At 40.6% G+C, this 17685-nt stretch overlaps 1 protein-coding gene across 1 annotated transcript in view; it reads right to left on the bottom strand.

The window, feature by feature from the left end:
• The window catches only part of LOC309551402 (leucine-rich repeat-containing protein 56-like), a 60577-nt gene that overhangs the window by 11339 nt on the left and 31553 nt on the right, over positions 1-17685 (bottom strand). The window contains exons 3-5 of the mRNA XM_082251975.1: positions 7778-7871; positions 7510-7628; positions 2754-2896 (exon numbers count right to left, since the gene is read on the bottom strand). Coding sequence (XP_082108101.1) covers positions 2754-2896; positions 7510-7628; positions 7778-7871 — 356 coding nt within the window. The remainder of the gene's footprint in view (positions 1-2753; positions 2897-7509; positions 7629-7777; positions 7872-17685) is intronic.

Raw genomic sequence — 17685 nt, 5'->3', positions numbered from 1 at the left:
CCCAGCAAAGCATGATACAATTTGCTACAGCAGGGGGAAAAAATTCCTTCCTGATCCCCCGAGAGGCAATCGGATATTCACTGGATCAACTTTACCTATACCTTCTATTTCTGAAAGCATTCTTAATTTACAGCACTTTTTCACACCTGCCTAAAACTTTTGTACAGTACTGTATTTATCGGCAGACCACACAAAAAAGCAGACACAAATTGTTTCCCTATTTGTCTACCTTGTGTGAACACCGAGGAGTAAGTAGTGATGAATTATTATTTATATTAACAAACCATTAATACATAATAATACAGCTCTGTGAGTTATCTATTCTCAGCATGTTTATTTACATGAAGGAATGCAAGCCAGTTAAGAAATCGATCCTGTAGCATCTTTTGTACTTTTTACATACAAAGTATGTTGTTTCCACTGGCGCTAATTTAACTCATTATAGAAATCAGACCATTTGGTCACTGGTTAGCCATTCCACATGGCTCAGTAACTGCACTGCGACATGCTGTGTATTTGATGCCATTAATAACTGCAAGGAAATTCCATAAATATTTAAAGAAATTCTAAAAATTAATAAGTCTAGATTTATTTTATAAAAAAATTGAATATTAATGGCCGATTAAGGCGATGTAGAGTGTTTACTGAAGGAGTAATTTTATGCTTGGCAAGCAACCTGATTGTCTTCTAAATTTAGTTTAAAGGAAATATGTGCTGAGAGAAATACATAGGCTACCAATGCTGACTTTTTTCTGAAAGTGCTAGCTGATTTACAGTCTCTGTTGAAAATCAGAGTGAAATCAGTATCCCTGATCTGCATACCTATTCCTAGTTAGTGACTTCGGCCGCCTATACATGATGCAAATTTCTTTCCTGCAACCACGGGTTGCAGGAAAGAAATTTGCATGGTTCCCCCATTGGCACAGACAGTGCTGACAGGGAAATCAGCAATCGTCTTCTCCCGGCAGGAGGTGGGCTGGGGAAGCCATCCCTGCCAAGAAAAGACAGTGATTATTGTTAGCAGCTATAGCAGCCGGTAGCGATAATCGCAAGAGAATCGGATCGATCAACTGAGTACATTCAGCCTGCCCATTACCAGCTCGAATCTCGAACCTTAGAAAGTATGAATCACATGACAGACAGGCAGTTAGCATTTTCAAAATGAAAGATCAACAATTGCAGTCTTTTTTTGTTTAACCATTTTTTTAACCGGGGCAATCTTTTATTTTTTACAAAGAAGTTAATATTTGCATTTTTTGCTAGAAAATTACTTTAAACCCCCAGATAATTATAGATTTTCCGAAACAGGCCCCGTATGGGGTAATTAAAAGTGTGGCAGTTGCATTTTAATATGTCGTGTAACTAACTGTTTGCAAATTCATATTTTTAGGGAAAAAATACACTAAAATTAATTTTAGTACATATAAACAAAATATAATACCCATTTTTGTAAAATATAAAATTGGGAGTCCCATCAAGTCCGTAGTAAAGCATTACAATTGCATGTGCCTGTAAAATGATGAAAAACTACAGTAGCCATAATTGACAATTGGCAACACTTTAAAAGCCTTTACAGGTTATCAGTTTAGAATTACCTGTTAAATATGGCTGGAGAATTATTGCTCTCCCTCCAATGTTCATGGTGATACTTCACATTAGGTGCATTGGCTATTTACATACACATGCATGCCCTACACATATATTTGCATTCACATGTATGCACAAGATTACAGGATAGCTTTTAAATGTTTTTATTATTTTTATTTACTTAATTACAATTGAATTTTTTTAACATTTTATTTATTTACCTTTATTGCTATAACAGGGAGTTAACTAGCCCACAATGTAATAGCATGGGCAGGTATCAGGTCTTTTTTTTTTTTTGAGACATCAGGGGAGGTTGTGCTAACTTTTTAACATACAGTAGCCAGATGTAATGTGTACTTTGCTGGGATTCCAGAACAGGCAATCATGTGACCCAGAACTTCTTATGAAGGGTATGATCAGCCAATATGATCCTCCCATTCAGGAAAAAAAAAATGTGATCAAATGCCTGAAAATTTGTCCACGGCCAGCTGCCATGGGATACTAGAGCAGCTATTTCTGCTGCCAAGGGGGTTTCTGCTTGGGAGGGTAGTGGGGACTGTATTCGTTCTTTAGACTCCTGAATGCTTGCAAAGCACTTCTTACACATCCTCTGGTCCGGCCACATCTGGAGTATGCTGTCCAGTTCTGGGCACCGGTCCTCAGGAAGGATGTGCTGGAATTGGAGAAAGTCCAGAGAAGGGCAACAAAAATAATTAGGGGAATGGAGGACATCAGCTATGAGGAAAGACTACAAGCACTGAACCTTTTCTCTCTGGAGAAAAGACGATTGAGGGGGGATATGATATCAATGTACAAATACTGTACTGGTGACCCGAGCATAAGGAACAAACTATTCAGAGAAAGGAGATACAATAAGACACGTGGCCACTCACTAAAACTTGAGGAAAGGCGGTTTAACCTTAAAGTGCGTAAGGGGTTCTTCACTGTAAGAGCGGTAAGGATGTGGAATTCTCTTCCACAAGCAGTCGTATCAGCAGGGAGCATTGATAGTTTCAAAAAACTATTAGATGGACACCTTAAAGACCACAACATACAGGGGTATACAATGTACAGTTAAAGCAAACACACACACACGCATCATAGGTTGAACTGGATGGACTGATGTCTTTTTTCAACCTCACTAACTATGTAACTATGTAACATACCTTGGCAATCGAATGGCACTCAAATCTTTCAATGAGTTATCAACCAGCCATAGTCTCTCTACTCTTATCAGTCGTCGAAGAATACGGTGAAGGTTGTTTTGTTGGTAAGGGTCCCCAAGACCCTGATAAGACAGATTTATGTTCTGAAAAAGAACGTAGTAAATCAGTCACAATTATTCATTCATTTTATATGACCTCGTCACCATATTCTGGATGATCAATGTTTAAGCGCACCTTTTTCTTATGTATTGCAATTTCCCTTCTTTATGAAGATTTTATACACCAGCCATAAATAAACACGTAGGGGGAAAAATTACTCTAGGCGAAATGGAAGTTTTATTATACTACAAAAACAGCAATATATATATTTTCATTGGAATACAATATTTCTGGTAGAAATCTGAGATTTATCATATTCCCTAACAAGCTGCTAAAAGTTCCACTTCAGCTACTCAGAGAAAATTGGTTTTCTTTAGAACAATCACAGCTTACGCCACAAGTCACTTGCGCATAGTCAGTCTCGGCTTTCCATTTGTTATGTATGATTTCATTGTAGGCAGGCTGCATTGAAGCTGAAGCCCTGTTGGCTCCCTGGGGCTGTCTGCAACACCTTGTTGGGCAAAGCTTTGCAACCTCTGTCTCCACCAATGAAGGGAATCAGCCACCGAGGCATGTAATGCCAGCTTTATTGTCTCTAATGACTTCAAGCTTTCAGAGATGTTAGGCAACCTTTTGTTTTATATATATATATATATATTTCAACAAATGTAAGATTGTGTTCAGATCAGCAAAAGCCAATTTAAGTCTCCATGGAATGTTAAAACACTATAAAGTATCACTCGAAATGCACTGGCGATCATGTTTAGCAGACTAAAAACTTGCTAAGTCTGGTTGTCATGAAACTGTGCCACACTTTTGATTTTTTGTGCATCAGCGCATACTGTCTCACCCAGAACTCTGTGTTCTTGATAGTCTTTTCTGTGTCACCATTTCCCTGCTCTCATGAGTACAAAAATTACATTATTAAAACTTTAATGCTTGGAAAATGTTACAATGCTGCTTTAGAATTATTGTTTTTCATTACTGTATTCAGGAACACAAAGCTGCTTAAAATGTCATGGTGTACATATAAAACTTAATACAGAGATGATATTCTTGCTTAGTTTCCTGTTTAAGGACACAGAAAAATTCTGGGACATATTTTTACTAAACACCTTAAACTATACAAGCCCAAAAAAGCCAAACAAAAATGTAAATGGTAAGTAGCCTACATCAAACTGTTCTAATAGAAGACATTTAAAAACCATACAATACAGTGTATATGCAGCAAAATCCCTTTAAACTATAATTCTTATATGAAACCCAGTACTATAATTTATATGTATCAAATAAGATCAACATATAAATGCATACATAGTGAATATAATCCAATACATGCAGTGTAATTACTGTATAGTCCTGTTGATAATCATCGCATCCGCAATGCCCTGTATTCACCTGGTATGACCCCGACAAAGTTATCTATGATGAATGTTGGGCAGAGCATAACACACTGACATCATCACGCCTGCTGGAGTGGGATGGGACAGTGAGAAATTAATAATGATGCCTGCATTTCTCTATGGGGTGTGGCATTAATATAACGCAATTGGTAGGTGCTTTTACAATGAGTTGCGCCAGTCCAAAACTATATTTTACGGGCATGGCAGCCCACTTTTATTAAATAAAATGAACGTTCATATAAGCATCAGTTGCCCACGCAGAGGATTCTTCCACATCAATGTGAACAAATGAAAATACAGAGCCACCTGTCTCCCTTGTTGGCAGCACTGCTGTGCTTCTTACCAGTCCCTCTGACTGTGTTGTCTAACTTTCCTGGATCACTTGGCTCTCTTAGCTTTCAGTCACAGCACCATGCTCCATGGCAAATTCCTGGCCTATGGATTGGGGTTCTCCTGACTTGTTGCCAACCTGACTCATGGAATTAGAAATCCTGTCTCCTGGCTTCTTGCTGGGGCACTATTGACCCCTCGGTGAGACCCTCTGTCTTTTAGCTTCTGGCTTTTGTCCTCTAACCCTCTTGGTGAGACCTTTATTCTCCCACATTGGGAGCTGCCTCCAACTGGGAGCTATGAGCTATCCTCAGACCTGAGTATATAATGACCCTGCATACCTGTATACTCAGCCAGGTTACAGGCATCTAGCAAAACCCAGACACAGGATTGAATGTTCCCATCCAGAGCTAAAGAATCCGGAGAAAGTCAAATACACAGTTTTGCTTAGAAAGGAATGTGCTGTCTTTTTAAATATCACATGTTGCAACTAATGAATAATTAATATTCAAATCACATGCAATATCCAAAGATATCTCAGATAATGTGCAAAATAGCAATACTAACGTGATAGTTTATTTTTATAAATTTCGTTTTTTTAAAATAAAGGACTTGTCAAAAGCTGTCCACAGTTTTTATTTACGCTAGTCTTTTTTTAATGGGCAGTGGTATGTACTCCAAACTTTTTCACAAGGAGGGTAGACTCTGATACGTTACCCTCCACAGCCACCAGGCCAGGGTTGTGGGGAAGAGGATCTTGTTCTTTTTAACATGCAGACATGCTGCTTTGGGTGGAGGTCCCCCCTCAAATCACCCCCCTGTTTAGGGCTTGTGGCCTGGTATACTTCGGGGGAGGGCCTTTCCTGGCCTGCAAGCTCGGATCAGGTTCTGGTATAGATTTTGGGGGGACCTCAAGCCAATTTTGTTTAGATATTTTTTGTGGTGTGATGTTCCCACCAAAATCCATACCAGACCTGACGCGCCTGGTATGGACTGTGGGGAGACTGCACGTTGTTATTTATTTGCTTTATGTAAGTTTATTTAATTGCTTTTTTGTTTACATTCTGCTTTCCGCCCGCCCAGCCACAGTACATCTACTGAAGACAGGTGGCACAGCCAGGATAGGCAACATAGTGATACATCACCTAGCACATGCACACTAGCAGTCCCGTTACTGCTGTTTGAACACAGTGCTCAGTACCACACCGCTGTGAGCAGCCATGATTTCATGTAATAGCTATGATTGGTCATAGTGATCAAATGATTACTATGGCAACAAAACAGTCATTAATGGCTATTTTTTTTTACAAACAGTCACCTGTCAGTATCCCTTCCCTGTCACAAATGTATCTCATATGTTGGGAAAACTTCTCAGAAGTGACTCATACTGATAACAGAGGAAGGAAGCACCAGAGAGAAACGACATTACGGCTGGGTTCACACTTACGTGATACAGGATCCACAGTGATTCCTGTGCTGGTTCCCGCATTGCATCTGACTCACAGGCAATTCACACTGCTCTCTGCAAACCGTTGTGGGTGTTAATGTAAAGTTAATGACACTCCCAAATCCGTTCGCAGAATGCAGTGTGAACTGTGAAATTGGATGGGAATCATATCCCATTGGTCTTAACATCCATGCGATCCATTTCCAGTGCAAACCAAAAAAAGGGTCCTGCACCATTTTGGCCTGAATGCAAGCTATTTCAGCCATAAACACTGTATGGCTGAATTTGCATATCACAGACATCACATGTGACGTGCACAGCAATAGGGTGCAAATCACATGCGATGTCTGGCATCGCATAGGTGTGACCCCAGCCTTAGAGCTTTAGGGAGAGATAAGTAAACACTACAGATATACTGTATGTACTTTGTTTAGATTTCATGACTGAGGTTTTCAACCACAGTAACTCTTAGTGAATGGACCCCTATCTCTTGTAAGATTTACTCTGTTTTAAATATAAGTAGTTTTGTTTACCTGCACTATTTGGAGTGCTTTTTCCTTGCATGCAGGGCTGATGTATGGCCAGTGGATACCAGGCTTTGCAGATGTGATGGTTTTTGGGTAAAAACAGAGGTCTGATTTTAAAAAATATCTTGCGGATTTAGTTCCAGGACTTGACAACTATTTACAAACTTGGTACATTAAAATATGTGTTTTAAAAGAAAAGGTACAAACCTGTTTTGAATATATTGTGTATTTACTGCTTTTTTGGGTAATTTGTTGACAACGCTTTTAAATGTCCAATTACTAATTTTACAGGACAGAGCTTTGACAACCAGCAAATTTAGAGGTTGAAATATCAAGTTACTGGTAAAAGTAAGGTTTCTTGATTCACTAAATTACATTATTATCCTATACGATTTAGGGCACCCACAGTTTATGCAGTGCTTTAAAAAAAAAGGGAGACAGTACAGTTAAGCTGGGTACACGTTTTTCGTTCAATCCAGCGGGCTGCCCCTTGAAGGTTTGAGGGCCCTCCCCCTTTATGCCCAAATGCCCTCTAAAGATCTCTGATAAAATGTCAACTTAGGTAAACTTGAAGACAAGCGTGTGGGAAGACCAAGGGATTTGAAGTGCCCTCCCTTTTTCCAGGGTAAGATGAGACATGCATAGTCCCCATTTCATGATAAACAGCACACTGTCTACACCTGCTCTCCGGATGACTAATACATCTGTCAGTCAGAGAATAGTAAAACATAGTAAAATTCCTGATACTAGAGGTGGACATAAAAGTGGTGGACTTTAGCCTGCCAATTGCTTGTCTGCAAGCCTATAAAAGGTGACAGGGAGGGTTAAATGTGCTTGTAAACATGGGGAGGGGCAGTAATGGGAGTCAAATTGCAACCCCCTATATCAGAGACTGGATTAGATTAAAATTGCTAAACTTCGGCAAGCAACAATTAGAATTCTGCTCTCACCACACAATTTTCCCAGTTTTCTTGCAGCCTTTGTCTCCAAATCTCTTTATCGTTGGTCTGTTCGCTTTCAAGTGATAGAGTTGCCTCTCTCCTTATTACAAGCTCCTCGTCTGGTGGCCCTGTGATCATGTAAAATGTACACACATGTATAAACAGAATACCTTTCAGATGTACCCAACAACAAATAATAATAAGAAAATATATGTCTTGGATCAAAAGTAGATACATAGTTCTAGGGAGACATTGAATAAGAAGTTTGTTACTTTACCTTCTCTCACTCTAGGAGAACGAATTTGAGTCCCTTGCACATCGTGTTCTTTCAACTTGTGCCAAGTTAGATATTTGAACGCATCACATGGCAGCTTAAAATGTAGAGAAGAAAGAACGCTAATTATGTTTTGAAGTGTTTTCATGTGCATTCATGGAACACTTGAAAATGATTAAACCACAGAAGCAACACCTTGAAATCACCAAAGTCAAACAAGGACAACAGTTATTACATTTGCAATTAAATGTTTTCATTAGAAAAAAATGTTACATCCAAAATTTGTTCTTCTCTCATTAGGGAATGGCATTTGACCTAAAATAAACATAATCAACCCACAAACTCCCATCCTAGAGATATCAGCATGTACCTAGTATATTTTGTTTTAAGACACTTTATATGGACTGGCAGCGTGCGATGCCTTAACAGGGCCATTAATTATCAGAATTACTGACTTATTATAACTGATTAAATCATAAAGTATGTAATTGGCAACACACATTGCAAAAATTAGATTCCCACAACAGGGAAAGTCTACACAAAAGGAATACAGAAATATGTTTTGTACTTTTGTAAGTGATAACTACATGCCAACTGATGCTATGTGATTCCGCTATGTGAATCGGCGAATCAGACCCAGTACACCAAGAATCTCAGAATACTTTTTTTTAATTTTGGCTGTTGCCAACAGTATATATACAGTACATAATAATACACTGTTCCCACACAAGTCAAATGTATGTAAAGCCAAAACATTTTTTTCTAGTTCTGGACAGAGTAGGAAAGGATTCGAAGCCAAGGCATGTTTTTATTGCTTTAATCCAAAGAACTACAGCGCTGCCACTATCCACCTATCAAATATATTTAAATAAAAATTATATACAGTATGTGAAAAAAATAACATTAGCAGTGCTACTATACTTAATGCCTCCTATTTATAACCTTAGTGTGTATACATTTAGCATCATTCTTGAACAATTCATAAGAAAATTCATAAAAACATGATATAGGTGAAAAATAAAATAAAGAAATTATAAAAATAATTATTTTGAATAAAATAGTGTCAATCTCAGTTCATATACTCCGTGCGCATCCAAGCTTCTGAAGACGCCCAGTGGGAGGGGCGAAACGCATCAAGCGAGGACAGTCAGTGACGACTGTTTTACAGCCGACCCACACGCCGAGGCAGCCATTTAAGGTTTACACATGCATTTATGATCATTGTGAATGTAAGTGCAATTTTGTTTTAACCTTTTAATAAAGTTTAACAATATTATACTATGGAGATATCCATCATCCTTTCCTATGTCATGAATTTGCTGCACCGAGCCTGAAGATTGTATTAAAATAGTGGAGGAGGAGTAAAGGAGAGGTAAAGGAGAGATTCATCCATATATCCGTTATGCTTTTTTGATTCAGTGAGTCATCTATTGTCGGTGAGTGGGGGAACAAAGGAGGGAAGCACCTTACTGTGGAATCTCACCGGATTAAGAATAATCACTCATATTTAAATACTGCATGGAGCATTTTATTTGAGCACTTTTTAGATGTGCACGGACTATACGAACTGAAATTGACATTGTTTTATTCAGAGTAACTATTTTTATATTTTCTCAATTTTATTTTTCACCTATATCATGTCTTTATGATTTTTCTGACTTTTTTCACGAATTGTTCAAGAATGATGAATTGATACACACTATGGTTATAAATAGGAGACATCAAGTATATTAGCACTGCTAATGTTTTTTTTTTTTTTCACATATAGAATTTTTATTTAAATATATTTAACAGGGTGGATAGTGGCAGTGCTGTAGTTCTTTGGATTAATACATCAAGGTTTTTAGTAACCTATCACAGAGCTGCAGCTCCTCTATACAGTATGTCTATAGATTTAAATCACAGTATAATTATTAGACTGACTATAGTGTGGGTATACCAAGATAGCATGTTTTTTTAGCTGACTGTGATGAGCCCTTGAAACCTCCTTTAGGGAAAAGGAGCCTTGACTGCTGAAAGCATGGGTGTGAACCTAAAAGGGAAGTTAAGTAGCTCCCATAGGATTGGCTAGAAAGACCTGGGGTGAATGGGTGGAGCCTGAACTCTAGAAAAGGGCTATGCAGGGCCCAATTAGCCATTTTCCCTCCCCATTGTCATGTGACTCATTGTGTTACAAGGTCTCAGGTGTGAATGGGGAGCAGGTGTGGTAAGTTTGGTGTTATCCCTTTCACTCGCTCATACTGGTCACTGGAAGTTCAACATGGCACCTCATGGCAAAGAACTCTCTGAGGATCCTAAAAAAAGAATTGTTGCTCTACTTAAAGATGTCCTAGGTTATAAGAAGATTGCCAAGACCCTGAAACTGAGCTGCAGCACAGTGGCTAAGACCATACAGCAGTTTAACAGGACAGGTTCCACTCAGAACAGGCCTCGCCATGGTCCAACAAAGAAGTTGGGGGCACGTGCTCAGCGTCATATCCAGAGGTTGTCTTTGGGGAATAGGCGTCTGAGTGCTGCCAGCATTGCTTCACAGGTTGAAGGGGGTCAGCCTGTCAGTGCTCAGACCATACTCCGCATACTGCATCAAATTTGTCCGCATGGCTGTGTTCCCAGAAGGAAGCCTCTTCTAAAGATGATGCACAAGAAAGCTCACAAACAGTTTGCTGAAGACAAGCAGATTAAGTATATGGATTACTGGAACCATGTCCTGTGGTCTGATGAGACCAAGATAAACTAATTTAGTACAGATGGTGTCAAGAATGTGTGGCGGCAACCAGGTGAGGAGTACAAAGACAAGTGAGTCTTGCCTACAGTCAAGCATGGTGGTGGGAATGTCATGGTCTGGGGCTGCATGAGTGCTGCCAGCACTGGGGAGCTACAGTTCATTGAGGGAACCATTAATGCCAATGTGCTGTGACATACTAAAGCAGAGCATGATCTCCTCCCTTCGGAGACTGGGCCGCAGGCCAGTATTCCAACATGATACCAACCCCAAACACAGCGCAAAGATGACCACTTCCTTGCAAAAGAAGCTGAGGGTAAATGTGATGGATTGGCCAAGCATATCTCCAGACCTAAACCCTATTGAGCATCAGTGGGGCATCCTCAAATGGAGGGTGGAGGAGCGCAAGGTCTCTAACATCCACCAGCTCTGTGATGTCATCATGGAGGCGTTGAGGAGGACTCCAGTGGCTACCTGTGAAGCTCTGGTGAACTCCATGCCCAAGAGGGTTAAGGCAGTGCTAGAAAATAATGGTGGCCACACACAATATTGACACTTTGGGCCCAATTTGGACATTTTAACTTAGGGGTGTACTCACTTTTGCTGCCAGCGGTTTAGACATTAACCACTTGCTGACCGCCGTCAGTATATTTACTGCGGCGGTCAGCCCCTCCTGGGCAAAGTGATGTAGGGGTACGTCGCTCGCCCACGAGCCTCTAGGGGGTGAGCGCGCGCCACCGGAGGCGTGCTCCCGCCCCCACTCGTTCACTAACATCCCCGCGCGTGTGACCGGCGGCTCCGATGTCGGCTGGCAACTCGCGATCTCCCGCTGGAGAGGGAGAAAGGCAGCCGGCTAATGTAAACACAGCCGTCTGTCATTCTCCCTGGTGTAACTGCAGAGACTATAAGATCCTGCTATGTAGGATCGTATGTCTCTGTGGTTACATCACAAGCCATGCCCCCCCCCCCACAGTTAGAATCACACCCCTAGGGATACATTTAACCCACTGTTTACTAATAAAGGTAACCCCTTCCCTGCCAGTGTCATTTTTACAGTAACAGTGCATATGTATAGCATGTCACTGGCATCCCCAAAAGTGTCAAAAATGTCAGTCAAGGGTCCGATCTGTCCGCCGCAATGTCGCAGCCCCGCAAAAAAAAATCACAGATCGCCAGCATTACTAGTTAAAAAAAAACATTAAAAATTACATAAATCTTTCCCGTAATTAGTAAACGCAATAACTTTTGCACAAACCAATCAAAATACGCTTATTGCGATTTTTTTCACCAAACATATGTAGCAGAAAACAAATTGGCCTAAAATGTTAAAAAATTTAGATTTTTACATTTTTGGGGGGAATTTCATATAAAAAAATTTGAAAAATATTGTTATTTTTTTCAAAATTGTCGCTCTTTTTGTGTTTATAGCGCAAAAAGTAGAAATCACACAGGTGCTCAAATACCACCAAAAGAAAGCTCTGTTTGTGGGAAAAAAAGGACGTCAATTTAGTTTGGGTACAGCGTTGCATGACCGCGCAATTGTCCGTTAAAATCACGCAGTGCCGAATCGCAAAATAGGCCCTGGTCTTTGAGCAGCCAAATCCTCCGGGGCTTAAGTGGTTAATGGCTGTGCGTTGAGTTTTTTTGAGGGGACAGCAAATTTACACTGTTATACAAGCTATACACTCACTACTTTAGTGTTCTTACATGAAAAGGTATAATAAAATATTTACAAAAATGTGAGGGGTGTACTCACTTTTGTGAGATACTGTATGTCCTGGTGATTGTGAGATGGGAAATTCAAAATTTTACAGCTGTCACTATGACAAGAGGTGAGGGGGGATCTTCTAGCAGCAGTTGTGGTGACAACTATCTAAACAGGGGTAGAGATTCCTTTCACTTCCTGCTGTGTTTCAATGACAGATATTTTCCCAAACAAGGCAAAAAAAATTAAATGAAATAGATTTTAACCCTTACCTACTCCATCCAAAGCTAAAAAAAAGATTTGGCTTGGAATTTTCAAGCACCGATTTGCACTCATGGGTCATATTCTGACAGCCAAGAAACAGACTTTAACTAAGGTGTAGCATTCTGAATCTCTGTTCTTGTCCAAGTTAACGATAGGGTACACTGGGCATTACATAATGAATAATTAACAGGTAAACTACAGGACATTCTGCCTAAGTTTCATACTGGGAACCATGTGTCTCATGTTTCCTACAAATTGGCTTCAATTTGTTGTCTACTTGATATTTGATTTTTACAGCCTGGTTATTACATACAGCTACCAGGAGTTCTCTCTTGCCAATCTCTTCCCCCTTCCTTTTTCCCTATTCGGAACCTTTTTCTAACCCCCTCCTCAGCAGTCTTCTCTTTTCCCCATTTGTTTCTTCTATCCCGATGCTATGCTCTCTGCTTTTTTATTTCTTCCTTTTATTCTCTTTTACTATGGGTTGAGTCATACATTTTTTGAGAACATCTATGTTGCTTACCTAACTCTTGTAAAACCTGAGCTACTATGTGTTTACTATGTGACTACTGTCAGCTGCAAATATGCAACTTAAAAGGGCACGTGAATGGTTTTGGGGTACATTTTATCTGATCTTTTGTAAGTATCTATGTTTTTAAAAAGATTACGTTTTTTTTTTTTATAGGTTTATACCAGGGGTGGGGAACCTGCGGCCCGCGAGCCACATGTGACCCTCAAAATCATTGCAAAAGACCCCCCGTGCCGCTGAGCCGTATGTCAGAACGGAGCCGATGTTTCCTTTATAGTTCCCGCTCCATCCTGACAGTGTGAGTCACAGGCAACATTTCCCACCAGCAGTACCAACCAGCAGTACCCACAAGCTGTACCCACCAGCAGTACCAGCCAGCAGTACCCACCAGCTGTACCCATCAGCAGTACCAGCCAGCTGTACCCACCAGCAGTACCCACCAGCAGTTCTTATCAAAACTTACAACCGCAAAGAGTCGACTGCGCTCTAGACTGACCAACGCAAACCTGGAAAACCAGTTGCGGGTAGCAACATCATCAATACCAGCTAACATCACACACCTCACCAAAGAGAAGCTTATTTTTAGGTTGATAATTTTGTACGGCCCCCGAATTATGTTATAAATATCTAAATGGCCCTTGGCAGAAAAAAGGTTCCCCACCCCTGGTTTATACCTTTTTAAATAATGTGTTTTCCAATGAACTGGAAAACATGAAAAGGAGCCTAAACCCCCCCTTGCTTGCTGCTTATAAAAATACAAGGAATAAATATACAATATTTCAGATTCACCTGATTAAAATAGAGAAAATATATGCTTTAGCTTTATATTTTCTTGTCCTGACCATAATACCTAAAGGTAGAAAAGGGTATACAAAACCCACTACACAATATTTTTTAATATAAATGAGAACTAGGAGGGTAGGACAAGTGAATTAATGAATCACTGTTTGTGTTATTAAAGTACTATATGTAAACCCCAACAATGAACTTATATTATTTGCCACGTAATTGTCTGTTAAATATACCATTAAAAGTGTTTTGGTAAATCTGCTCTTTAAGTGCAATAAAATACCTGTTTGTCATGTCAGAAACTCATAGTGAGTAGGTTTTAGTAGTTTAGCAAAGGAAGGGAGATCCCATTCCCTCTGTTCTAAGCTGCATAAGAGCTGGGGGAGGAGAAACAGGAGCGCATTGAACTTCAAAGTGAAAGGCTGTGTGTGTGGAAGGGGGAGGGGGGGCATGTGTCAGGACAAGTTTGATCATTGGAGGAAAGCAGACTGAGTTCACAGCACAGCTAGAGAACCGACCACGTTGTGCTCTCCTGCTTGCTGTGGTTAGTTTTCAATAGGAAAGCAAAGGAACTTGTAGGAACACCAGGGATTTCACAGAAAGGAAGCAATACAAAGAGAACAGGATACTTTCTCATACAAGTACATGGTACAGCAGGCACATATCAGGAATATGAAATGTTGGGTTTACAAATTCTTTAAAGTGTTACTAAACCCAGGACCCTGCATTCGCTACATATGGTCCTCCACAGAACATGGAAATGCAATAGTTTTAGTAAATATAAACTGCTAAACACCTTTTTTCATCAGAAGTCAGAGCAGTCGCATGGCTTTTATCAGTGTCTGGTAAAGCTTGTAGGAGGAGTTTTTCTTCTGCTTTAACTGTCCTATAAGACTGAAGGACCCCTGACCCTCTGTCTGGACAGTGCTGATTGGCCCTGTGCTGATCACATGCACTCTCCCAAGAATTAAAACTCTCTAGCAATACACATCAAACTGAGCATGTGCAGCGTGTCTCCTAACCTTCTTTTCTATCAGGAGATGGTTTGGGAACAGTGGAAGAAGGGGAGGAATAGAGAAAACATGATCAATACAGCCATTTTACACAATGGAGATAATTAACCGCTTAGGCAAATACAAAGTAAAAAGTAATGACAACGTTATTACCAAATATGCATGCCCATTGTAGAAATGAAAAAATGTATATGGTCCATGAATGGTACAAATGTAAAAAGATTTGAAGTGGTTAAATGGATAAAACATAGAAAATGTACAAGTATTGCAGAGATGTACTGCATTTCCTTTTTTTGCCCTGACATACACTTTGAGGTGTGCATCAGGGCACGATATTTGTTGCTACATCACAAAACAGTCTAGAAATAAACTGTACATAAAATAAACACTTTGGATTTATAAAATGTACTAGAAAAGATAATGAATTTTAATGAAAATGTTACATAGCATAAATGTAAAGTAGAACTAAATGGCAAAACATTTTTTTTTCATTTAGGATAGAGGAAGGCTGGGTTATACCCGTCAGTTTTTTTATGTGTAGCACCCTTTAGATGTGTTCTAGATGTAAATAGGTTTGCTGAGTAGGTAAAACATAGTTAGCTCAGGGCTAAGCCTGAGCTGGGAATCTGGGCCAAGGTTTAGTCGCTCGGGGGCTGGATGACTCATCTGACAGCTCTCTCTGGCACTTCCCACTGATCTGGAAGTTTGTGGAAACTTCTGGAGCTGGAGGGTGGGAGTAAGGAGGGGCTTCCATGAATATTCATGAGGACTTCAGCTAATCCCAAGTAAAAGGGCTGGCAGTGGGCAGACCACCTCACATGAGTCATGCCAGCAGGTGCAGTCGGGTAGAAGATGAAAATGGAGTGCTGAGGAGACTGTCGGTTGCCCTTGAGGCTGCACCCTAGTTGGGGGGGGGGGGGGGGGTGACCTCGGGCCTGGGGCTTGGGTGCTGGAAGGATCCTGAAAAAACACACAGAGGAAGCCCTTCTTGATGGCACAGGAGCAAGGAGAGAGGACAGCAGGAGCAGGTTGTCATGTCTGGGAGATCCCCTGAGAGTCAGCCAGGTGGGCTGGTGAGTGTCAGTCTGGAGGACTGTTGGTAGAAGTTAGCCTGGAGGGCTAGTGAAAGAGGCAGCTGCAACCAGGCAGGTTGGCAGTGCCTGAAGAGGTGGTGCAGTAGCCATAGGTGTAATGCAAGCTGGACACTGAAATTCTGCTACACAACCAAGGGGCCTCGGGTTCCTGCCTGTAATGGGCCATTAATTGTCAGATTGTCAGATTTTCACAGTGATCCAGCTGGGTTCTGCAAGCAAGTGAGTGCTGGTGGAAGAAGAGAAGCTGTACATAGAGTCTGTATATAGGAAAAGTTATCCCTGAAGTTTGTTGTTGAAGTTAAGTGGGCATCCCATAATCTCCCATCCCTATCCAAGTTATTATCCCTCAATAAATAACAAAAAACAAAGTCATGGACTGTTTTCAGCCTCAAGTGTGCCTGTGAAAATTTGATGTGCCTGACTGTGCAGTGTAGGGGATCCCAGTTTACCTATGGCTCCTTAGGGGGTGCGCTACATAAGCTATCTGTGTGCCACTGGGGGAGATTTATCTTCACTTCCTGTCCCATAGCTAAAATAGGAAGTAAAAGGAAACCTCTACAAATAATGAAGGCCCCTTGAACCTCCTTTAGGGAAAGGGAGCCTTGACTGCTGGAAGCATGGCATCACTGTGGGTGTGAACCTAAAAGAGAAGAAGTTAAGTAGCTCCCTTGGGATTGGCTACAAAGACCTGAGGTGACTGGGTGGAGCCTGTACTCTAGGAAAAGGCTACGCTAGGGCACATCCAACTGCTCTGAGGAGATTCGGCTGTTACAAGAGTTGCCCCGCCCGTTTTGTCACAGCTTTATTGGCGGTTTTGACCTTGCCAGCAATTGATGTTGCTTTATGGGCTATGCCCTCAAGTTAAATTCTGGGGTCAGTCTAATGTCTGCCTGGCACTGATGGTAAGGACAGGCCTCTTAGACTATGTAAGTTTATGTTTTATGGTCGCTCATGGTAGAACTGTGACTGGCATTGTTGGGTGCGCACAGTATAACCGTGACTGGCACTGTTGTTTGGTACATTTGGAAAGTTGTTACTTTTGCAAAGTTCAATAAAGCTGTGGCCTTGCCCTATTTCCAACTTAATCAGCTTCTGGTGTCTTTTTGGGGGGCAAGGTATTGGTTTATTAGCTGCTCATAAATGAGCCTATGATTCTCAGCAGTCATGGAATATATTGGGCCCCACTGATAATCAGGACAAATAGAGAGGATGAATCTAACAGGTGGAGAGGTTGCAATAAAAACCTCACAGGTGTTCTAATCCCTCTCCACTCAGCCCAAAACTAAAAAAATAAAAAGGGAAAAACCACACAATACCACAGCACCTCAACATGCACTCTGCAAGTTATTCAGATGTAAGTGGATATTGGAATAAAGGGTTGTCGTTTTTACTCGCACTGACCTGGCACCCTGTTTTCTCTTTTTATTTTTGTTCTCAGGGGAATCGCATACCTCAACAAGGAGCGTCTCTGTCTTGTAAGTGTTCTGTCCAGTCACCGCCTGCCATTTTCCCATTGGCCTTGTTACCCTGTGGTTCTCAGCTATTTCTGGACTACATGGGCTTAAAACACCATAATATTATTTCATTATCATTTTTTTCTTTGTTCCTATAAGTCTGCAAATTTTTACCTTTATTTTTATTTCCATTTAATTTCATATAGATCTCATCTAATGTCAGTGAACGCTGACTCACTCACATGCAGTTGGTGAATTGTTTCCAGAACTAAAAAAAGTTTTGCCTTTAGTTACATTTTTTTTAAAATGACAGGTCCTCATTAGTAATAGGGGGCAATATT

The sequence above is a fragment of the Pelophylax lessonae genome (genome assembly GCF_965119305.1).
Source record: "Pelophylax lessonae genome assembly, chromosome: 3".
NCBI lineage: Eukaryota > Metazoa > Chordata > Amphibia > Anura > Ranidae > Pelophylax > Pelophylax lessonae.
Note: the sequence above shows the minus strand (reverse complement) of the source record. Positions and strands in the feature narration are given on the sequence as shown.